This window comes from Olea europaea, unplaced genomic scaffold (assembly GCF_002742605.1).
Source record: "Olea europaea var. sylvestris unplaced genomic scaffold, O_europaea_v1 scaffold936, whole genome shotgun sequence".
Classification (NCBI taxonomy): Eukaryota; Viridiplantae; Streptophyta; class Magnoliopsida; order Lamiales; family Oleaceae; genus Olea; species Olea europaea.
Genome location: NW_019267851.1, coordinates 13,748 through 38,833, shown reverse-complemented (window position 1 = coordinate 38,833; position 25,086 = coordinate 13,748). Strand labels below are relative to the sequence as shown.

Sequence of the window (25,086 nt, the reverse complement as noted above, 5' to 3'; positions counted from 1 at the left end):
AGAAGAATGAATCAAGTAACTTCGATGCACAACAATTAAGAATGAAGGAAAAGTTTAGTATTATTATATTTATAATATTGTTTATTAAATTTGTATTTTACAATTGAAAATTGGGATAATGTTTGCATTTTCGTTTGGAATATTGTTTGATAATATTTGCATTTTCGTTTGGAATATTGTATTTTTGTTTTCATTAACTTTTTTCGTAAATTGTTTTATATCAATTTGACGGATAAATCTATAAAAATTAATTTATTTTCGTGGTTATTAACCGAACCGAACCGTGCCGAACTGATTTACGTGGTTATGGTGCGGTTATGGTATGATCAAAAAATTGGTGGTGCAGTTATGATTTTGGCCGAACTGATCCATAACCGAACTGTTGCTAATCCTAATTTTCTCTTCTTGGAGGTGGGGGGAGAGAGAGAGAGAGAGAGGGGAATTATATTAGGGCTTTTATGGAAATGGAAAGAAGCAGAGAGTAGGTTGAGATGAAGACAGGAAAAAGGTTCAAGGATAGAGTAATATTGAAGAGAACAAACACACTTCATTTCTTTACCCAAAGCGTTTTGTGTCACCAATTATTATGCATATTGGCCAAAATACCCCGCTCTCTGAAACCTTTTATGCAACCAACAATTTTGATGTGTCTTTAGTTTTAATCTTCAGACTTCACTTTTTGTACTAGTTTTCAGAAGAGTTAATTTGAATCAAACCAAGCCTTAGAGATGGGAAAAGATTTTCCACCAAAAAAAAAAGGAGGAGGAAGAAGAAGAAGAAGAAGAATTCTTCGTAATTTTCAGTGTTTTTATTTTTACTTTCTTTAATTTTATACAATTTTTGCTTGTTTCTCTTAAATTACATGTTGCCTACCTGTATCTTAGCTAAGGTAAAAAGTCACAATGGCTATAACTATGACACAGTTAACCAAAAGGTGTCATTGAAGACTTTCAAACAGTTGGGACTTCTATGAAGAGTAAGAAATGCAATTATATCATGAAACCTATAAGTGTTAATTAGAAAATAAATAATTGTTGTAGCCAATCTTCAAAAGCTAAAACTTTATTATCATAATAATGGAGTTATATATGCAACACATATCATGTCAAAAGAAAATTTGCAACAGCTTCACTGTTTTTTTTTTGGGGTATTTTTTAATTGTGATGAGGCTAGATGTTGGGAAAAAATTGGTTCAATAGAGGAATTCATCTAAATTCCCAACGAGGAGATACATGAATATGAACTTCTAATCTTGCATGCTTTACATTATTATAAACGTACTAATGTGTTGAATTATTGAGATACTAATTGTATAAATGTTTTTGTAGCAAGAAGTGGTGCTTCTTGAAAATCTTGCAAACCAAATGGTAGACTTTGAACTCAGAATTTACAATTGGACATAGTAGGCTGAAAAAGTAGAATTATTCAACAATAATCTTCTTGTTAATATTAATATAATTACCCATCGCGTTAAATTATCTCATTTCGTAACTAAACTTTAAAATAAAATAGTACAACACAACGTGCCAAAATTTGATAGTTTACTAGGGAAAAATATGTTGACATTATGGTGCTCCCAATGGAGAGGACAAAGGCATGGATTATTGAATCTAAGTTTTGTGATACAAAATAATATAGTGGTTTAAAGGACAAATAAAGCACATAGAAAGTATAATAAAGTACCCGTAGATTGGAAATTTTCCTCCAATCCATGTCCGGGCAGCACTAAAAGTGGTAAAATTTGCCCGAATTTCTCATCTGTTCTTGAGAAAGCAAAGCTAGCATTGTACTATCTAGACATTAGACATTCAAAATCCCTAGGATTTCAAGTCTAAGATCATCATTTAGGCTTGGGAAAATCTATCAAAGCTAAGAATAGTATCAAATTTTAGATTTTTATCTAAAAACTCACAATCATGCTACAGAGCCCGGGTTTAAATCCCAGGCTCCAATCCAGGGCCGAGGTGGAAACACCTTGACCGTTGATCTTCTGCACTTGGGGAGCCCGCCATCAAAATCTGGGGCAGAGGCTTTGCCACCTCTGCCCCTCGAACAGGACCTCGGCATTTTCCAAAAATCCAAGGCAAGATTTGGAATGTGTTCAATTGTTCAAAAAATACAGTCTTCATCTATTGTGAAATTTTGAGAAAGGCAGTTAAAGATGTTACCGACCAAACATTAGGACCCTTGACGCTCACCACAACCTTCTAATGATGGTAATGTGAGAATAATGTTTATAGGCAAAGATATTAATGTCGAGGACGTTAGAAGTGCAATAATATACACGAGGAAGGTAGAAATCTCAAGATCATTAAATTTGTTCACGAAATACACCATCTTTGTCATCCGTGACAACTCGAGAAATACAACTAACAAAGTAACCTTGTTATTGACCATACATTTGGCCCTTGACGTTCATCGTAAATTGACATTCAGTATCAAAGACATGAAGAGTGTAATGATACTGCATTAAAAGTAGAAATCTCAAGATCATTAAGTCGGATAAGCTTTCCAGAAAAAGATTACAAAAAATAAAAGCATGCTAGAGAATAGAATTAGAAATTGTTTCGCAAATTCAATTGTTTAGGAGGCACGTGTGCTATGTGCACGTGTCTTTCACAAACCATTTCAAGTCTCTGGACCACTTGACTTTTTATTAAACACGTGTAGTAAACATGAGTATTCCCCAATTTGGATAAACATAATTATAGAAGTTTCGTAAAGAATAAATGTATTGTAATCTATTAATTCATTATGAACGTGGTTTCCACATATTTCTTTTGTAGGAATCTTTATAAAAGTGTAATAACTTTTTCTCTATTATTATTATTTTTTAAATAATTGTATTTATAAAGTTACCATTGACAAACTTTTGAAAAGTAAATTTTGAGTAGTGTTATTTTTTAAAATGCAATGAAAAAATAGGAAAAAGTTATAAAGCAAAGTAAAATATAATTTATTTAAAAGAGTGTGGGAGATAAAATAAAATAAAATAAAAAAGTTATCAAATAAAACAATCTAATATTCGAGTAGCTAGATAAACCGTATCATAATTTATTTATTTTTATTTATTTAGTTTGATATATATAATACCCATTGGACCATAAAATATTTGGCAATAAGCCCCAGCACTTGAGAAAACCAAAACAATGGCCCAACAAGGAGGAGGAATATGGCAGCCTATGTCGATGTTGATTTCTCTGAAAACTGAAAAGTGGGACATGGAGGAGTTGATTTAAATTCATATAATATAGGATAACACTTGCTCAGTGAATGTCCTAAAATCCACAATTATACATATATAAGAAATTGGACATAGTACTTGAGTCTAGTAAAAACTCGATAAGGGTGTTTTCCATGCATATTGGACTTCTGAACTTATGGATATTGCTTGTTGGAGAAAATTTTACTTAATTTGGTGTATACATTGCTTTTATAAGTAAAAATTCTGACATGCAGGTGAATTGAGCAAAAGAATGTTAGTAGGAACTTGATTAAACGATACAGACGAAAATGAGGAGCAACCAGAAAGCAAGAATTTTATCCAAAAGGGAGCTTAGTCTTTAGTTTAATTAGATAAAATTCTCTTCTCAAATTGGTAGTTCAAATAAATTAAGATTCTTAATTTCGATGCTTATGAGTACGGTCCTTGTAGGAACGATAATTTACCTATCATTATTTTACTTGTCACGATTCGTACAATCTTGAACTAAACGAACAAGCTTTTACAAAAAGACATCACAAGAGCTTTAAGAACATGGAAGAACTACTTGCATTAGTAAAGCAAAAAACCAAAGGAACTACGAGATTAAACATCACAGGCTATAGCCAATTTGGAGCTACAAAAGCAAACAAATCTACCCCCATTTGCATGTCACGTAAATAGATACAGAATAATTGTTCAAAACCTTGATATCTGAGAAACTGCTGGCGACGAAGCTTTAACTAAGGTGGACACGAGCAGCGGCAAAATAAACATGAATGAATGAATGAAAATTTCTTCTTCACGGCCTCCCTCTCGCCACAGCGCACTCACGCTGGTTGCGGAAGTGACTAAGAAGCTGTTGTGCCTGCTCCAAAAGACAACATAGGGGAAATAGCAGCAAATTTGTATATATCTGGATTTACTAGAGGAAAACTAGAGAAAAAGAAGAAAACTAAATGAAGTTACATACCTTCTCCTTCGCTCTTAGAGTGCCTGATTGAGACAACGCGACAAGAGGTGGGACAGCTCCTTCTTGTAGAACACTCCGACAGCAGCTAGAACTATTAATGCACAGTTGTAGAAGTATCGAGGCAGCATTTTCCTTTCCTCGTTGAGATCCCGTGTCAACAATTTCAACCAGTAATGGTATACCCCCTTCTCGAACAATAGCTGAGCATCCTTCTTTGATAGTAGACAAATTTGCAAGAAGAGCTACAGCTTTATCAACCATTTCTGTTTCAGGGGCCATCAACCCCACCAGATATTTCACTGCTCCTGCCTGAACTATACGAGCCTTATTCTCATGAAAGATAGATAGGTTAAATAGGGCAGTTGCAGCGTCTTTCTTCCCTCTCAGAGTACCAGATCCTAAAAGATCAACCAATGCTTTAACTGCCCCTGATCGGCCAATTTTTTTCCTGTACTCATCCAGAAGAGAGAGACTGAAAAGAGCAGCTGCAGCATTTTCCTTAGCTCCTGCATTTCCAGTCCTCAAAACATGGATAAGGGCTTCAATTGCAGCTTCTCCTGCAATCATAACCTTGATCTTTTCATTAATTGACAAGTTCAAAAGTGCAGTGACTGCATGCTCTTGGGTTAGCTTCACATCCGAGTGTAGCAGTGAGATTAGTGGAGCAATGGCCCCACTGCAGCCTATAACAACACGATTCTCATTGTTATGCTTAGCAAGAAACCGTAATTCTTCTGCAGCCATTGTCTGTAGTTCGGTCGATTCACTCTTCAACTCTTTAACGAGTTTTTCAACATGCAAAGTAGAAGTCGAAGCATTAGAACCCGATTCAGATGAAAATGAGTGTGCTCTTGAGGGGTTGTGTTTTCTATTCACCGCCATTTCAGCCATTGTTTTTGAGCTGTGATACTGTTTTGCAGAGTTTCGATTTGAATTAGAAGGTGTGGGAAAACTAGATGTTGTATCCCTTGATCTATCACTCATATCATCCTGCTTACTTGATATCCTAGAGGTATCAGTAGATGCTAAAGGGAGATAATCAATGCTGGAAACAGCACTTGATGCCGATTCACTCCTACTGTGTACATATGAATGTTCGGGGGATGAGTGGTCAAACTTTTCAGCCGCTTTGTCCCCCAAAACACCAAATCTTTCATCCTTGGGTCCAGAAGAACCATCGACCTTCAGCTTCTCAAAGCCATGCCAGGCTTCAAAAGAGGATCTTGATGTTGAATTTATCCCTTTTAAAGGACATTGGAGATCATCTAAGGGATTGAAATGTTCAGATTGAGATTGAACTACGACAATATCAGTACCCCCAGGGGGGTTGGTGACATTTATTTTGTTTTCCTCACACCAATTTGCTACAAGAGCTTTAACTGTATAATTGGGGATAAGATTGGTATGTGCGAGTTTTTGACCAGTTTTGGGACAAGTTGTTAATCCATGATCCAGCCATTTTTGTACAGAAGCCCGCTCATAGGTTTGCCCAGAAGCAACAATAACTGGATCCCGCATGATTTCCGAAGATAAAGGACAGCGGAAATATGGGGGGATCCGAATGCCATTCACGGCCTCAAAGTTCTCGAGCCTAACCACACAATCATGAATGTGGGACATAAACTCAATGGTACGAGATATTTGATCCAAATCCCCTTTTGTTTGATTTTCTTCAGCTTTCATTCTCTCCTTTTCCAATGCAATAAACTCACTCAAGAGTTCCTGATTTGAGGTCAGGTTGAGGGTCTTAACCATTGACATGAGAAAATCAGCATGAGGAGTCACCCCTTCATTTTGGCTTCTAAAAATCTCTTCTATGAGTTCTGATACTTTGTCTAGCTTCAGATTTTGAGATTCCTGCTTACAGAACTGAAACAGAAAAAAAAATAAACAAAAATCAGATGCACGAGTATTATCAAGAGCAACCCAGCTAGTAATGTTATAGAGACGAGAACAGTGCTGGTGAAGCTTCAGTTTGTTTCTCATCCAAATTTGCCCCTCTATTTCAGACTTCTGAAACAGAGTAGTGGCATACTGCTTTTACCCTCCCACAGAGGGGGCTAGGGGGCAGATGATCCTTACCTGAGCTAGGTACTAGTCTTACTTTTATAGTGAACCAAGTATTATCCAACTGTATCCCTACCTGAGCAGCAGATAGACTCGAAGAAGACGGTGATGATTCAACTAGTCCGCATAAAATAGAAGATATCTTCACTGAGGATATCTGGATTTTCAGGATAAAGTGCTTGCTTTGCAGAACCTGAAAATATAAAATAATAAAAGAAAAAGAACTGTAAGCTTGTAAAACTATTAAAATAACATTATCCCCACCTTATCTTGGATTTGTAACATAGTTGAGAAAACAATAAAAATTCAGGATAAAATAAGTACATCACATCAGTTTTTCAATTTCTTCTCCAGAACTCTTAGTATTCAAATGGAGGTGCTGATTAGTTAAGAATAGATTAGTTAAAGCATACTGAATTAGCCTCCATTTGGGAAGAATTTATAAATGGTTTATTTTAAAAATAGAGATGAATGAGTGGGGAATAAGTGGATAGTACTGTGGATCTATTAAAATTTGTGGTTGAAAATGAAGTTTGACTGCTTGACACTAAGCTTCCGTTTGGCTAATTTATAAATGATTTAAATCATTTATAAATTAGCCAAACGGAAGCTTAGTGTCAAGCTCTTTTTTTGACATCCACATTATATTACAAAAAGCTGAATTTAATTGGTATAACATGCTTACACATTACTTTTACTGTTCAGTACTCAAATGCTAAACTACATTAATAGAAAGAACAAAGCCAAATCCAATCAGAATACTCACGCAAAGAATCTTGCTCATCCTCGGAGACCATTTCTCAAGGAATTCTCTAGCCTCATTGACAGCTGAATCCAATTCTTCGCACTCTTTACACAAAATTTCATCTAGAGGCACCTTATGATCAGTGACATTATCAAGTAGTGGTTTCAAATGCTTCAAGAAAGAAGTTATATTCCTGTAATCCTTCTCCATAGGGATACTCTTCGATATTCGACATGTTACCAGGTGAATAAATCGAGAAATGCTATTAGTAAGGCAACTTACGGAGTCTAAGTCCATTGACCTGTTTATAGAAGTCAAAAGTCAAAACATGACTAATTAGAATTAACACGTGTGGTCTGAAGAAGAATCAGAATTTAAACGATGCAAAAGGATAATAATAGAAGAAGGTAATATAATTAGAAAGTAGCCTCAAGAATGCACTATAAATCATAATATTGATGCTGGGTTTCAAGCACAATGAATTGCTCTTATTTCAGACGAATTGTTAATATCTCTATATGGTAACGAAGTTTGGACTTCAATAATTTAGTTCTTCCTTAAATTTATATAAGTAATCATAATCTAGCACTTAAGAATAGCTCCTCTGTCCAATAACTAAGCTTATGTTTGGCTCACGTTCATAAACTGTATATAAATAACAAAAAGAAGAAGGTGTTATTCATAAAACTCTCCAATAGACAAGAAGAGTTTCTTGATCATTTGCTCAATAAAAATAGAATTAGTGCTAATTTATAATATCAGTAAAAATCCCGGAATCTAACAAATTACAGCCACTCTATCAGGTACTAAACCAAAAAAGAAAAAGGAAAATTATCAAAACAAGAAAGTTAGAAAGCAAGAGATAAGCCAATAACACTCACCCAGAAACAATTAGAACTAACAAAAAAATGCATAATTACAACAAATTTATACAATCGAGCTAAACCGTTTGTATATAAAAACGTTAAATTCCGAGGACATCTCTGCAGCCGTACCTGGTGCTTGAGGATTAAACGAGGAACAAAAACGGATCTCGACGAAACTCCAGAAAGAAACAAGCTTTACCATTAAAATCTCATTTCTTTGATCCATCAATCTTCAAGAATTAGCCCGAAAATCCCATTAAAAACAAACCCTTCATTTTTTTTTTCAAGAATTGTTGCCAACCCTCTTCACAGTGCTTCATTTTAGAGAGAGAGAGAGAGGAAGAGACAGCGCAGGATAATAAAATCAAGATATATAATAAAGTAAGGAAGAAGAAAACAAAAATGGATTAACTTTGTGGGTCCTTCTTGTAGCTGCAAATTTGTTGATGTCGTGGGTGGAATTAACTAATTTGATGTTCATAATTTGATGTCATTAATAAATTAGGGCTATGAAAGATGCGTATTGTGATTCTCTTCAATGGACGGAATGTTAAACGACGATTAGAGAGGGAATAGATGCATTTGGCTTTTCTAATTAACTGATTAAGGGATGATAATATCCATCCACAGCCTTTTTGTACAACTTTGCCATATGTGTAACCACTTTAAGATTGTATTGCGTAAATTGACTAATATGCCCTCAGATAGGGGGCATTGGATTATTTAGAACCACTTGAGTTGAACCAACTCATCGATTTGGTTAGATTTGACTCCTAGAATTATTAACTAATCCTGATAGATAGTAAAATCTTGATAAATGAATGTTTGATAAATTATTAATTTTATTTAAATAATAAATTTTTTCAATTCTAATTTAAACCAGTGTTTAAAATTAATAACTCCGTTAAATACATAGATAATAAATATTTTTTTGAAATCCTTTAAGTCCACCGAATATATAAAATAATAATTATTTAAATTCATAAAAATAGGTGCTCATACAAATTAACAAAAGTTTAATTTTTAAATTTGCCTCTTTTTCAAAATATAATATAACTCTAAAGTTTTTCGCTTTTTTCTTTGCTTGTTCATTGATGTATCCTCTTTAATGTATGTATGTATATGCCTTTTTGTGTTTTATGGATTAAATTTTGAGTTTCTCCACATTCAATATTTAAAAAATAAAAATAAATTCTACATGTATTATGGCAAAATATAACATAAGTAATAAAAATATAAAACACTTTATAAATTAATAAATAATCATTTATCGATAAATTAATAGTCCCTTTAGAATAATAATTTTTCTCGATCCCAATATTATTATTTTATAGATATTTTACATAATCTAATTCCTATGATAACGGACAAATTATTTTTTTGATCAAACGAAAGAACTCATGAAACTCGTACAAGAGTTGATTTACTGCCTCAATGACGTAGTGCTTCTGAAATATCAATGAGGCAATATCACTTTAATTTATCGCCACTATCTGATGAAGTACATAAGGAATTAGAGTTTATAATGAAATGGGATCATCGTAAGGCAAAATAATAGTTTTTGATTTCATGATAACTTCGAGTTTGTTCGTTTTTTGCGAATTGCTAGTATAATTCGATTGGAATCGAGCCGATGAATAAAACTCAGTGCCTTTGGCCCTGATGCAAGGCCAATTTTGGGCAAAATTCATCGTTTAGGCCCTCGTTTAAGCGTTTTTGCTATTTATGGTAATTTTTGTTTTTGCAACATCTCTTTCCATAAAATTCGGATTTGTATTCCGTTTGTTGGAGGATGATCCTGAAAATAAGGATTTTCCATCTTAGTAGTTATCTCATATTTTTCTATTTTTGAAAAAATATCTTTTTAATTCTATTTTCCGAATTTTGCTAAGTTTTTTCTATTTAAGGTGTTGTAAGCCCTTTGAGGCGGCAGTTGTTGAATTCAATAAAAAATTTCTTGAGAGTTTTCTCATTTTGTGATTGTTCATCTTCTCTATAATCTTCCGCTATATCAGTTGGTATCAGAGTCGAAATCGTTCCTTCACCATGCTGCCAAGGAGACGTCCTGAAGTCCGTGATGCTTCGGTAGAGGAAGTACATAGACGTGATGAAATCGGACAGCTACGTCGACAAGTGGAATTGCTGACACGGCAGATCGCTGCGCTTATGCCGCAGCAGCCTGCCCCTGTAGCCACACAGCTTGAGGATTTCGATGATGAGAATCTATTTGCACCGCTTGAACAACCATTGGATCTGCCAGTTCACCGAAGAAGGGGTGGTCAGGAGGACAACCGATGTTGGGAATCAGGATTTAAGGTTGATATTCCAGAATTTCATGGTGGGTTGAGTCCAAAGGAATTCTTCGATTGGGTGACTGCAGTGGAGGATATCTTGGAGTTTAAAGAGGTTCCTGCCGATAAATGTGTGCTTCTCGTTGCAACGAGGCTTCGTGGGGGAGCAGCGCGCGTGGTGGCAGCAGACTAAAGTGACGAGATCCAGGCTAGGAAAACCCAAACTTGCATCGTGGGATAAATTGAAGAAGCATATGAAAAAACAGTTTCTGCCTTACAATTATGTGCGGACCATGTACCAACAACTGCAAAATCTGCGTCAAGGTGGGAAAACGGTTAGTGACTATACCACGGATTTTTATATGTTGATTACGAGGAACGAGATGATGGAGATGGAGGAGTAGTTAGTGTCACGGTACGTGGGTGGTCTTCGTCCCCAAATACAGGATACTCTCAATATGTTCGATCCTGTGACAGTTTCTGAAGCATATCAGAGGGCAATACAAATAGAGAAGCAACGGTCCAGGAGAACTACTAGTCTTTTCATTGCAGAAAGTTCGTCCAGTAACCCATAACAGCAAGTGACACGTCCTGGTAATCCTACTCAATCTAGTCCTCTTAGAACAAATCCTGTCCAACAACCAACACGCCCTGGGGTTGGTACTTGTTGTTTTGGATGCGAAGTTACAGGCCATAGGCAGCCTGAGTGCTCCAAAAATTCGCGCAGGGGACTCTTTGTTGATGAGGGGAATGGCGATTATGAAGGTCCGCCTGTATTTGACGGTGAAGGCATAGAAGAAGCAGCAGAAGAGAAAGAGTTTGTGGTTGGTGATGTGGGTCAGGCACTGGTGGTGAGGATGAGTTTTCTGATTCCTTTGGAGAATAACACTGATTGGTTGCTTAATAATATCTTTCAATCGACATGTACTGATAGAGGGAAGGTATGTAAATTTGTTATTCATTCTAGTAGTTGCGAGAATGTGGTGGCTGAGGAGGTCGTTAAGAAGCTGGGTTTGCAGACTGAGAAATACCCCAAACCGTATAAATTAGCCTGGCTGAAAAGAGGCAATGATGTAGAAGTGTCTCAACGTGCTCGAATCAACTTCTCCATTGGACCTACCTACAAGGATAAGGTTTTATATGATGTAGTAGAGATGGATGCGTGTCATTTACTGTTAGGAAGGTCGTGGCAGTTTGACAGGCACTCACTACATTATGGATATACCAACACGTACAACTTTCTGTTTGGGGGAAAGAAAATTGTGTTACGACCTGATAAGTTTCAGTACAAACAGTTGGGAACAACGCCAATTTACTGACCTGCTCCTCGAGCCACTTCTTCGATGGCGAATTGCTAGAGCGGCTGGCCATGGCTCCTAGGTTATTGGGGCTCTTTACAAGGATGCTTCCTCATCGAGGCGTTTTCTAGTCCGCTTAGGTACAGTTTCGTGCTCTGTTAAACTCATGGCTGCACCTCCTTTACAAATAACCACTTTTCGACTTTGTTCCTGGGATTGCTTTCCTTTACTCAAGGATTTAGTAGAATTCCTTTTGAGTTGCCTCTTTTAGCACCTCGGCCATGCCTCGTATCGCTCTTTTTCAAGAATGTTACCTTTTGTTCAAAGGCTTTATCCCACGAGGTACTTGTGGTTTAGTTATTCCCAGTGATTTCCATAGACGATGCTAAATTGTTGACCTTCGAAAACGACGTCAATAGATTTTGGTCCCACTTGACGTGAAACTAAGCAATTTAGAGGCCGACGAAGTGACCAAAAACTTTTACACCAACGTTAGGAATGGCAATTAGGCTCGGTCGTTCGTGGCTTGGCCCCAAAAAAGCTCAAGCCAACTCAACTCGGGAGAATCGAGCCAAGGCTCGAACTGAGCCTCATTTTGGAGTGTTGGGCAAAGCTCGAGTCGACCTGTGTAGCTCGTCGGCTCGGGTTCATGAGCCTATATTTAAAAATATATATATTAAACGCAGCAACACGCTGCCTTATTTGAAAATAAGGCACTTGGTTAATACTTAGGGATCTTGAGCTATATCACATTTGGTGATACTCAACGGGTGATTATGTCGCAAGACTGAACATCGGGACCTTTTTAGGGCGAAACATATCTTCAGGTTCGATTTTTTTATATTTTCTGCAAAATTATTTTCACTGCAAAATTGAATTGATCCTTTAAAATCTTAGTGATTCGTCTTAACAGTTTTTTGGAACAAATTATTTTTAAGCCCAATTTTTTTTGTCAAGCAAAAGCTCGGCTTAGGCAATGAAAAAAGCTCGCTCATATTACCTGAGCCTGACCTCGAGTTTCGACTTTCGAGCCAGCTCGGCTTGTTGACATTCTTACCAGTAGTGATAATCTTACCCAAACATTACTACAACTTTTGCAAGTAAATGATAAAAGAAAGCAAGATAGGAACAAATGAATGATAAGAAATGTATGGAGTTGAATTTATTTTCCTCTCCAAAAATTTATGTACCCGTTCCTTATTTTTCTTCTAGGGTTCTCTCTTTTTCTTATAAATTTGTGTTGTTTTTACCCTCCCTCTTTCTTTTGAGGAGGTTATATATAGAGTTTGGGGAAGACATGGTGGCGTTCAATCCAAACCATGTGCTCCTCCCCTCTTCTTTTATACATTACATCTTTCTTACACATGCATTTATTACATTGAAAAAAGCCAACTGCCCTATACTTTTAGGCTGATACTTTTGACATAAGATAAAGTAGACGTCTAATCAGTCTTTTACAAAGATATTCGTCAAGATAGCCAACATGGTAGCCTCTTCAGACTTCGGCATAGCACTTCATTAAGGCTTCGATACTCATTTGGTTAAATGGTATCTAGGCTAGAACAGGGACTTCGGCTCCATCTTTTAGGGTCTTGGCTGTTTGTGAACATGAGGACTTGGGCACAGACCCTTCGTTAGGGCTTCGATACTCATCTAGTTAAATGGTACCTTGGTCAAAATAAGGACTTCGACTTTTGGAGCCACTTTATAATCTTATTGCCTTGCCTCTTCATATGTTTCAGACTGACCCTTTTGATGACGTCAGTGGATCTTCCACGTGTCGCTTTTTGGTAGCCAATTTAATACAGGGAGTAACAATACTAATGAGTGAGCGTGCATTACACATTAATTGGTTAATTTAAAATAAGTGTATGTAAATTTTAGAGAAAATTATTTAAAATTTTGAAATGTATTCATAAATTTGTTGAAATTGACTTATTTTTCGTCAATTTTTATGTATATTTTTAATTCTTCATATGGACATTTGAGAATTTGCATATATTTGTACCAGGCATTTTCATGTACAAAAGTTTGTGGGAAATTTTTTATGCAAAATATATTTCTCCTATATATATATATATTAGCTTAGCCTAAAATATAATTAAGCCCACTCGAGCTTTGTCCCTAATTCATACTATGATTATAATAATTAAATATCATCAAGATATACAACATAACAATACCCACACTATTCCATTAAAAATTGTTTTTCATGTTGATGGGTACCATGCAGAATCCTAAATTATAGCTTAAAATGTTAAATGCAATTTCATGTATCAAACTTTTTCCAAGAGCCTGATTTTGTTGTCATTGGAGCTTGACTGTGAGATTGTAAATACGTATTTAGAACATTAAAAAATAATGTAGACATTGACATAACTATAAAGGAAGAAAATCTCTTTAAACTTTTCAAATTTTAATTAAAAAGAATTTTAAATCGAACAAAAATAAAAAAAAGAAAGTTACGGAAAATAAATAAAGAATAAATAAATATTATTTAATTAAGATTTTAAAAATTATGCTTTATCATAAAGAGAGAAGAATTAAAAAGAATTTCTTTTTTTCATTGTGGGAACAAAAATGATGTCATGTTGTCTTCAATCATTTCTCCATTTTCATAAGTCACTTCACTACAATCATCACTTTCACTGCATAGTTCTCTATTTTCACACAGCAATTCACTTCATTTAATCTAATACGAATAAAGGAAAAACTAAATGATTTAATAAATTACAGAACGAAAATAGAAAAAAATTATTATAAAGTTTTTTAATTAAATTAAAATAATTAAAATTTAAAATAAATATTATTTTTTAATTAAAATTGCAAATTTTGTGTTTTATCATATAACGAAAATAATCAAAAAGAATTTTAAATTGAAAAAAAAATTATTTATAATATGAAGAGAAAAAAAATTTTGAAATAATTTTCAAAAAATATATAGTCCTTGTTTGAGCCACATTATTAGAATGAAAATGTATTTTTGAATAGTGTATTGATGAAAAATGTGTAGTTAAGAAAGAAGGAAAAAATTTAGATTTGCATGTAATATTATTTTATTGAAGAATATGTGGTTGAGATGATATCAAATTTTTATAGCATATATACACGAGAAAAGTATAGGGTGCTTCTTGCCTTCTTCTTGTTGGCGATTCTCTCTTTAATTCTCTCTAGATATGTACATCGACAAACAGGGTGGTAATTTTTTATTTTTTATTTTTCCGCTTGAGAAAACTTTAGTGCAAGCAAGTGCCTGTACTAGCCTTAAGGTGGCTTCGCCCCTACTAATATACAAATATTTAATGTGAGATTTTTATTACAAATATAAATTACTTCATTAATTCAATTGTAGTTGAAACAATAAATTAGAAAAAAAATGAAGACGAAACATTTCATTTTTTATGACACTTATTCTTTTGTATTTAGAGTATAAGAAAAGTCCCACTATCATATTGTCATCATTGTTAATTACCTTGATTCTTGCATTAAACAATGAGTATTACCAATAAGAGTTTAATTATTTTGAATATTGCATTCATAATTTAATTATCTTGAATATTGGTTTGCATTAATGTAGGGATATATTAGGAAAAATAATAGTAAAATTTATTATTTTAACTATATCAATGACAGTCTTAATCCGTGTGCAAAAAGAAATAGAACTATTTTATTGAGATGGATGGAGTACTACATTTGGTACATAAGAATCAATTGCTAATGCATGAAATTAACAACCATTAAAATTCATAGATATATAAATAGAAATAAATTTATGTATAATAACTATAAATTCATGTAGATCAAGATTCATTAATTCTAGATTAATGTGAATATTAATTATTGAGAATTAATAATGTGAAATTCATATATATCAAGAATTTTGTAGTATTTGTTACATATAAAAAAATGAAAAACAATGAATCTAACTACTTATAGAAAGATGAATAAAATTCACTGTAGTTACAATAGTGTTTGGGACTTCTACTGTAGCTAAGTAGTGATTTTACTGTAGATATCAGCCATACCCATTTTTTCTTACTCAAAAGGACGGTGAAGCCATTTCCCCACGCAAACCCATTTTCTGTGGACAGAAGATTTCTTCATTATCATCATCGTTATCTTCTCTTACTTCTTCAATTCTTCTCTCGTTTCTGTGATTAATCTCTTCGTGCAAAATTCTCGTGAATAGAGAGATAAATCCTGGCATGCCGTTTTTCTCTGATGATGATTTTGTTTATTCAAGATTCTACATGCAAAATTTTTGATTTCGAGTAAATAGAGAGTTATATCCTCGATTTTATGTGATAATTATAATTTTGTTTATTCTATTCACAATTTTGGATTTTTGTGTGAACAGAAAGGTATATTCTTAGTTTAATGTAAATTAAAATGCTTATTAACTTGTTAATTCATTTATATCTTTTGTCTATCTCATGCATCAGCAATCTTAGCAGAAATTGTGAAGTATGGCTTCTTGTAGCATTGTGCGGTGACTCCACATGGTCTTGGTGCGGGGACTCCGTACATACTGTTCAGACTGTGCAGGGACTCCGCATGGCATGCCGTTTTTCTCAGATTATGATTTTGTTTATTCAAGATTCTACGTGCAAATTTTTTGATTTCGAGTGAGTAGAGAGTTATATTCTTGGTTTTCTCTGATAATTATAATTTTATTTATTCGATTCACAATTTTGGGTTTTTGTGTGAATAAAGAGGTATATTCTTGGTTTAATGTAAATTAAAATACTTATTAGCTTGTTTATTCATTTATGTCTTTTGTCTATCTCATGCATCAGCAATCTTAACAGAAATTGTGAAGTATGACTTCTTGTAGCACTGTGCGAGGACTTCGCATGGTCTTGGTGCGGAGCTGTGTGGGGGCTTCCCCGCACGGAATTGGTGCGGAATCCCCGCACAGTCTGTGCTGAGTCAAAATTATAAATTATCTTTTACTTATATTCTCACAATTTTAAATTTAATTTTTACTAACTGTTAGAGAAGATTCATGCCAAAAACTTCAACTTAAACTTCAAAAACATGTTAGGATTATGCTATGAAAACTAAAATCTCTGCATCACGCTAATAAAGACACATTAAATACAATAATCATGCAATGTACGTGGCATCGACTAGTTATAGAAATAATTGAACTATAGTATGGTTAAAATAATTGACCAATCATCTAAAATATCCTTTCTATTTAAAACAACAATATAAAATATCGATTCCATTTAAAACGTAAATAAGTGTTGTAGAAGTAATATTTTATATAAATTTGTTGGGAGGATTAAACGAGTCTCAAACGAACTAAAAAAAAAAATTATGATAGAAATTTAAGAAAAGAATATTGTATCATCAAAACTCAACTTTTATGATGCAAATTTTTTGTGATGATGAAATACTACAAATGAGTACATGAGAATTAATTGTCAATAAGAACCCATTAAAATTCCTAAATATATGAACAGAAATAAATTTATATATAATAAATCTGGATTTATATATATATTAAGATTCATTGAGTCTAGATTAATGTGAATGTTAATTAATTGAGAGTTAATAACATGAAATTCATACATGATAAGAATACTATAATATTTGTTGCACATTGAAAAACGAAATGTAAGATAACAAAAGTGGAGCATACGAAGTTGCTGCTCCTTTTCATTTTGTGGAAGTCCCGTCACAGTAAAGGGACATAGGTGATGGCGCATTAAGCTTCTTATTTAGAAAGGAGCAATGAAATCATTTCTGTTGGTTCATGCGTGACAACTGGTATTGATGAAGAGAGGTCGGCTGCTGTATTGAAATAACTGAATTGTAATATGATTAAAATCGTCCAAATAATATTCTCGCATGTAAAAATAATATTTGATAACAATTTATAGTGAGGATTTCATGAGTTTCAAACGAATAAAGAAAATAAAATTTAGCATAGGAATTTAAAAGAAGAAAATTGTACTCTCAAAACTCAACTTTTGTTATACAATTTTTTTGTTATGATGAAATACTGAAAATGAGCAACATTTTATGCTAGGGTAATTGGCACAAAACGTCCTTACCTTTCAAGTTTATTGTGGAAAACGTCCCTACCTTTCATTTTTTGGCATTTTTGCCCTCATTTCAACCTTTCTTTGCGCTGGACGTCCTTCCGTCCATATTCCGTCAGTTTTTCCGTTAAACATTCGGGTAATTGGCACAAAACGTCCCTACCTTTCAAGTCTATTGTGGAAAACGTCCCTATCTTTCATTTTTTGGCATTTTTGCCCTCATTTCAACCTTTCTTTGCGCTGGACGTCCTTCCGTCCATATTCCGTCATTTTTTTCGTTAATTAAATACAAAAATATCTTTTTCTTTCCATAAATAAGGGTAAAATTGTCCTCACCCACTTCACCCCTTTTTCCCGCCATCAACTTAGTCCATAAGTAACAGTAGTAGCAACATGAATCTGAAAATACTTTAAATGATTAAGTTAAATAAAGAAAAAATATCGTGAACACATTATATTTCACAATTCCACAACTACTGTTGCTGTCATCTTGTGTCACTGGAAAAATTTAGAAATACATATTAAATGGGTAGTCAATTTATAATGAGTCAATTTAAAATGAGCCATTCATCTTCTCCATTGAGCCAAAAAGAGCCATTCTTCATTTTGACTCATTATAAATTGACTACCCATTTAATATGTCTTTCTAAAAGATAGGGACGTTTTCCACAATAGACTTGAAAGGTAGGGACGTTTTGTGCCAATTACCCTTTAATTAACAGAAAAACTGACGGAATATGGACGGAAGGACGTCCAGCGCAAAGAAAGGTTGAAATGAGGGTAAAAATGCCAAAAAATGAAAGGTAGGGACGTTTTCCACAATAGACTTGAAAGATAAGGACGTTTTGTGCCAATTACCCTTTTATGCTACATTTGGTACATAAGAATTAATTGCTTGTACATGAATTTAAGCATTCATTAAAATTTTTAGATACATGAATAGAATAAAATTCATCTATAATAACTTCAGATTTATGTAGGTTAAAATTCATCAAGTTAAGATCCATTGAGTCTAGATTGCTGGGAAAGTTAATTATTGAGAATTAACCCCCGTGTGGTTCTCATTAGAATTATAATTCATTTTTCTCTCTTTTCTTATCAACCACATATTCTCAATAAAATAATATTAAACGTAATTCCATTTTTTTAATTACACATTCCTTAGAAAATAAAAAATATTCCACCATTTAAATTTCAAATAATGAGAGCCAAATATGAGCTTAATAACTCAAAATTTATACATGAAAGGATTTTATAACATTTATTACATATTGAAAAAGGAAAAGTAAAATATTATTGGAATAATTAAATTGTAATATTGTTAAAAACGTTCAAAAAATTATTAACATTTATAGATTATGGATATAGATATGAAAATAGAGACCCTCTCGCGTGTGCACTCTCTTTATATGTGTAGCAAATTAGCAATTAATGAAGCTATTGCTTCTTTTTTATTGGAGAACCAACTAAAGCTTCACCATAATAAATTTTGAACACAATTGACTAGATCATATGAATCACTTAGCTTTTACTCAATTGATTTTTTTAATTTTATGCATTAGAATCCTAGATGGACTTTGTACGAAACTAGATTGAATTGGTAAAGAAAGAAGACCCTGCTTAGTGTACAAGAATTTTTACCACGGCTTTTACAGGTACACATTTGGCTAATTTTCATTGGGAGAAAAAAAAAAAAAAAAAACTGCCAATACAGGGCTATCATTTCACCTCTGTAAATTACACCCTGATAATTTGCCCTGTACAATGGGCAAAATCCAAGAAAGAAAAAACACAAAAATCTTCTAAAAAATATAGAAAATTGACAAAAAGTAAAAAAGGAAATATTCAATAAAATAAAACTAATAAGATGCAGATTTTTCGAGCTATACCTCTAAAATTTTCACCAAACACAGACAAAAAATAAAATACAAAAATAAAGGTAAACAACTCCACAGACCAGGAAGATTTTTTATCGTCTGATCAGCAAAAAAAAGGGAGAATTAAATCAATATTCTCTATAGTAAAGTATCCAAAATCCAAAATCATAATCAAATCAAGAAGTTTAGGAGATGAATTATTATATTTCCTTTCAGCACTTTGAGTTCGTGGTTGAGGATGGCCCATCGAGCACCATACATGTCCACAGTTTACACACATGCAAAAGATCGAATTAAACAATATGATAAATAATAATATAACTTTTATATTACTTTAATATTGTCTGATATAATATAATCCGACGATCGTAGTAATAAATGAAATCTACAGATGGGCGGTTGTTTTGTTCATAATAAAGGTACTTTAAACCTTGTTTGCCCCATTATAATGAGACTTCGAAAATAATGAGTCTACGAATAGTAATTTCTAAAAGAATGTGCGGTTAAAATAAAAAGAAAAATTTTTGGTTTACGTGCTATATTATTTTACTGAAGTATGTGTAGTTGAAAATAAAAAGAGAAAAATGTGTTAAAAATTTAATGGGGACCAAACAAGGTCTAATTATCACACCAAAAAAAGAGAACAATATACTTTCACGAAAATTGAACACATTCTTTAATTAAAAATAATTTTAAGGTTTATTTTCAAAAGAATTGGAACGGCCAGCCCTACTAAACAAGTAAGGAATGCTTATCCTTAAATCATCACACATCAAGCTTAATCTTTCTAATGACGTCATTAACGTATTTAGGCCCACCAAATAAAATTTAATTAGATAAAGACATGCAAAAGTTTCTCCCTTTTTTCAATTTTGAAAAGAATAATGATATTCAACTCACTATTACTTAACACTATTCATTGTTACATTATCAAATACATAAAAATGCATTATAACTTCTTTGAACAATATGACAGTGACCTACTAGTGCTTAGACCACTGCCTCATATACTGGTGCTAAGCACCAATAAAGTTGAATATCATTTTAGAAAAAGGAAAGTGAAGAAAACCTTTTGGTGCCTTATTGTTTGGGACAAAGATATATAACCAATAAAATAGGCACACACACAAAATGATCCATTTAGAAACATTTCAGGAATGCTCACCGTGTCAAGCAGTCAAGGTATTTTAGTCTTGATGGACAAACCTTTGATTTACCGCTAGCTCTATAATCTCAAATCCTGAAACCCTTCCCCGGAACTACCCCTCTTTCTCAAGTCAAGTCAAAATCCAAATCGAGACAATGCATACCACATTTCATGATGTAAAAGAATCCAAAATCCTAGTCCACCACTACAAATCTATTTAAAAGGTTTTAAAAAAAAACCAGAGATCTTGCGAAAGCCAAATATGAGACTGTATATAACAACAAAAGAACAAGTAGACAAAATTTCAGCATGTAAAAATTATTCAGGTTTTCTTCTTACTTCAGGATTGGAGATCAGATTGAGCTTCCACATAGCAACTCAATGAGCTCTTGTTTTTTCATCTTTGAGAATCCTTTCAAACCACGAGACTTTGCAAGAGCTCTCAACTCAGACAGCTTCATTCCACTTAAATTGGCAATGACCGGGGTCTCTTCTTCCGATTCTTCATCATTGTCACTTTCAAAAATTTCAGAAGTTTCATCTTCCGAGATCTGATCAAACACGTCCCCTTCTGAAAAAATTGGCTCCACATCAGGTTCAGCATTAGTTTCCATCTCCCTGCTTTTCCCATTGACATGTGAGACAGAATTAATAGGGCCATCGTCTGAGTAAACAGGCTGAAATTTGACTTGGGGGACTGGAGACCTTTTACGGAAGTTAGATGCTGGCCTGCTAACATGTAGTCTCTGGCTTTCTTGCATCTCTTGCTTCACACTATTATTAGAGTCCAAGGTGCTCGTGCTTCTGTCTTCAGAAAATGGACCTACCTGTTCGGGCTGGTCAAGGACAAAGTCCCTACTGCTGGCACTGTTGCTCTTTTTCTTGCCCTGCTGAACTGAATGTTTCCTTAAAAGCTTGAGAAGAGAATCAACAGTCTCACTCTCTTTGCTTTTTCCTTGTGAATCCTCAATTTTCTTCTCTTCCTTGACTGCTGTTCTTTCACGAAGACGAGCCTGGACCTTTCGGAATAATTCGACAATTTCCTTTTCCCTAGGACCTGGAGTTGAAGTCGCTTGGAATTTTGGGTTTCCAGAGACGGAAAGTAATTGCCCATTTTTTGAAGAAATAATTTCAGATTCTTCAAGGTTCTCATAACCATCTCTCTCTTCATTGTACCTGTTCCAGCTGCGGGAGAACCCACTTTTGTTCTGCTTTGGAAAATCTGGGTTTCTTCTATACCTGCCAGAACTTGCATTGCATGCAGCAGGTCTGCTCCTAGAGGCACATGTCAAGGAAAAAAACTTGACATCACAAATGACTTTGTGGTGGTCACCACGAGTAGTGCAAGATGATATGCTCACTGCTCCTCCTGAAACTCCCGAGCAAGGGAGACATCCCTCCTGTCGCCCATGTCCTGCAATAAAATTTGAAAGCGCCTCATGCATAAAAAAGAAATGGGAAAATCCCAAAGCAAAAGGCAAAAATCCACCAGGGACCCAGTTCATGTGTTGCTCTCAAAGAGAAGATCTAACACTTTCTGTTCAAATAATTTGGTAGGCAACATGAAGAGTAGATTGCATCAACAATTCTGCGTGACTGCAGATGTTAAGCTAGAAAGTAGCATAGCTGGGACAAAGAACAAGTATACAGGGTTTCAGATTGACAATTTTTAATGACCATAAAAATTCAAATCCTTGTCAATAGTATATCATCTTCAAGCTGAAAATTTTTACTGCACCACATACCTTTAAGGCTTTAAGCCATAATATTGATAGTCACTATTATGCACTTAATCAGCAGTCAATCATTGATAATATATATTATTGAATCATTTGACAGAGTCGGTCCATCCCCAACCCCTCAATCACACTCCACCCCGAAGAAAAAAGGTTACGAGCTACAACTGCATCTTCAATTTCAATTCCACATTAGACATTTACATCTCAACATTAAATCAGACAAACATAAAGCAAATCTATTACGAGAAATAATACATTTCATGCAATCCATCACAACATAGAGAAAACCCTGAAATTTCAGCCAAGTGCGAGACTTCAAGATAAACGAGTGGATAGACAAAGAGTTCATGAATAAAAGAATCAATTTAAGCATCTAGCAACTCTTGCCGTGTTAAGGTTACCTAGAAATCAGACTGCTGCTGCGAAGAAGTTAATGCTACATTTTTTAAATGTCATAGATATCTTACAGTCACAGCTCATAATTACATGAAAGGAAGCATGAAGAATAAAGCCGGCCACATTTTAACAACTACCAGGAGTTCATCAGAAGTATTTAAATTGGGCCCATGATCAATCGAAGTACTTGATGGTGATTGAAAGGTTAAATGGTTAAAACTTGGAATAAATTGGGTTTCTCCGAAATTGAGAAGGCTTTTATACTTAGACCTCCATGGCAATCAAATGCTCATACTTATGCATCCTTTAAATTGCCCCATTTAGTGGGATAAAAATAGAACTGGTATCTCTAAAAGCATGAAGAGGCAATAAAAGAAATTATTCCATTCCCCCTGATTCACTTCAATAACTTCGATTGGAATCTGATTTACATATACTCGCCACAAGTCACAAAACCATATAATTCAGTTTTTCCCACATGCTCTTAGCAATTATATTTTGAGCAGCAAGATAAGCTGTAGTCCAAAAATCATGCCATGTCATGTGAGCAACAGATTTAGAAGCCAAATGAATCATCAATTATGGTTAGTGTCTCGTGTTCTTTACCCTTTCACACCTCCATATAATTATAAGTAGAACGTTAATATAACAAGCTACCTATATAAATGCGCTATTTGAAGTTCAACACATTGATATTATTAAATCATCTATATAAGCACATCAGCATTTAATTCCTAGTCAGTAGTCACATATTATTGAAATTTTATACTTCTATAAAGACTTTAAATTAAAAAAATTCCAACATACCCTTCATCATCTGTCCCCCCCCCCCCCCCCCCCCCCNCCCCCCCCCCCCCCCCCCCCCCTTCTCATTGTCTTTACAAAGCTGCTACATGTACATTCTTTTTGTCATCACATTTGACATTCTTGTTGTGTCAAAATCATGGCTCTTGATTTGAATAACATACATCAAGGGATGTCAAACTTGATGTACAAAAGAAGTGTAAAACTAGTTTAATTTTTGTCTTTACCCATTCCCACATCCCAACCCCAATGATAAGGGTTATGAAGGGTTTGATTTGTATGGTGAACACACGGTGCTAGGGCATTTTTTATACTAAGAATTAGGAAGTGTGTGTAAAAAAGCCACTAAGAAAAAGTAATCTTTATAAAATTGTAAACTAAAAATTACAAAAACTCAAACTATATTAGCTGAAACTAACAACACTTATTCCAAAATAAAAAAAATTCAAGAAATCCAATATATAAAACCAAATTATTAGCTCAAATAATGCGTAACACTGTTTAAACAATCATTTCATCAAGCAAATGGCGCGCATAGTCAAAATCCACAAACACCAGCAAAATTCAACCATGAAAACGTTAATGCAGAAGAATATTCCTAAAATCTCATAAACTATGAAACTACAAACAGAAATGCCGGTGTTTGGTGAGAGCATGATTTTAAACACTTCAACTAAGGAAAAGCAAAACAAGAACTTCACTCACACAAACCCAAACCTGGAATTGTATTGGAGATGAAACGAATTGAACACGACATGCTTGAAAACAGCAAGAAGAAGGTGTTCTTCAATGGCGGCGTTGCATTTCACACGTAGACACACGTATTAATGGTGTTTTCTGTGTGCAATTGCTATATATTCACCATACCATAGATAAGGGGCAAATAAGAGCTTTGTCTTGGGGCTATCCCATTGTTTAGAATGGGCCGATTGGCTAAATCATTCGGCCCATAATCAAAAAATTATTATTCAAAAACTCATTCATACCAATAAAAAAAAAAAAAAAAAGATGTTTTATCGTCGTATAGTATTAGATCCTATAAGGATTAAAATAACTATATCTCAACTTTATTCAGAACGTGTTTGAGCCACGTTATTTTTCAAAAAAAATACATTCTTCAACAGTGATTTGATATCATTTCAACCACACATTTTTCAATAAAATAATCTTACACGCAAATCTAAAACTTTTCTTTATTTTTAATCACACATTTCTTATTGATTTGATATGAATAATGTATTTTTTTCCTAAAGTATGAACTCAATAAATGGTCAATTTATATTCAAATTTGAAATAATCATTATACGATATCCTAATATGATATAACACCAAATATTATATTAGAACAATCATCCGATTCATCCCCAGGGGCAGATGGAAGGGGGAGGCAAGTCCTCCCAAACCCAATTTTTTTTAAGGGTAATTTTTTTAAGGTAAAAAAATTTATGATGCCATAATTTTTTATTTTTTTATTTCTTTTTACCCCGAAGCTCCGCCTTTGACCATCACTAATTCGATCATCTCTATTATTATCCCTCCTAGTTGTATCGCCTAATCCAGTATGTTGTATCAAATGTGTCCACATATATATCACTTATTGACAATATATCGAAAAAAGAGAGGGTGGGATA

At 34.0% G+C, this 25,086-nt stretch overlaps 2 protein-coding genes across 2 annotated transcripts; both read right to left on the bottom strand.

Annotated features, from left to right (window-relative positions):
* Positions 1 to 3,748: 3,748 nt before the first annotated feature.
* On the bottom strand, positions 3,749 to 8,406 carry LOC111392515 (U-box domain-containing protein 3). Its single transcript, XM_023017878.1, has 5 exons — positions 7,983 to 8,406; positions 7,009 to 7,288; positions 6,319 to 6,435; positions 4,176 to 6,044; positions 3,749 to 4,070 (listed from the first exon to the last, which is right to left on the bottom strand). The coding sequence occupies exons 2-5, from the start codon at positions 7,282 to 7,284 to the stop codon at positions 4,005 to 4,007; spliced, it is 2,328 nt and encodes a 775-aa protein (XP_022873646.1). The 5' UTR covers positions 7,285 to 7,288; positions 7,983 to 8,406; the 3' UTR covers positions 3,749 to 4,004.
* A 12,248-nt stretch (positions 8,407 to 20,654) lies between these two features.
* Positions 20,655 to 24,326, bottom strand: LOC111392503 (rho-N domain-containing protein 1, chloroplastic-like). The gene is made up of 2 exons (XM_023017863.1): positions 24,173 to 24,326; positions 20,655 to 21,930 (listed from the first exon to the last, which is right to left on the bottom strand). The coding sequence occupies exons 1-2, from the start codon at positions 24,210 to 24,212 to the stop codon at positions 20,870 to 20,872; spliced, it is 1,101 nt and encodes a 366-aa protein (XP_022873631.1). The 5' UTR covers positions 24,213 to 24,326; the 3' UTR covers positions 20,655 to 20,869.
* Positions 24,327 to 25,086: the final 760 nt, after the last annotated feature.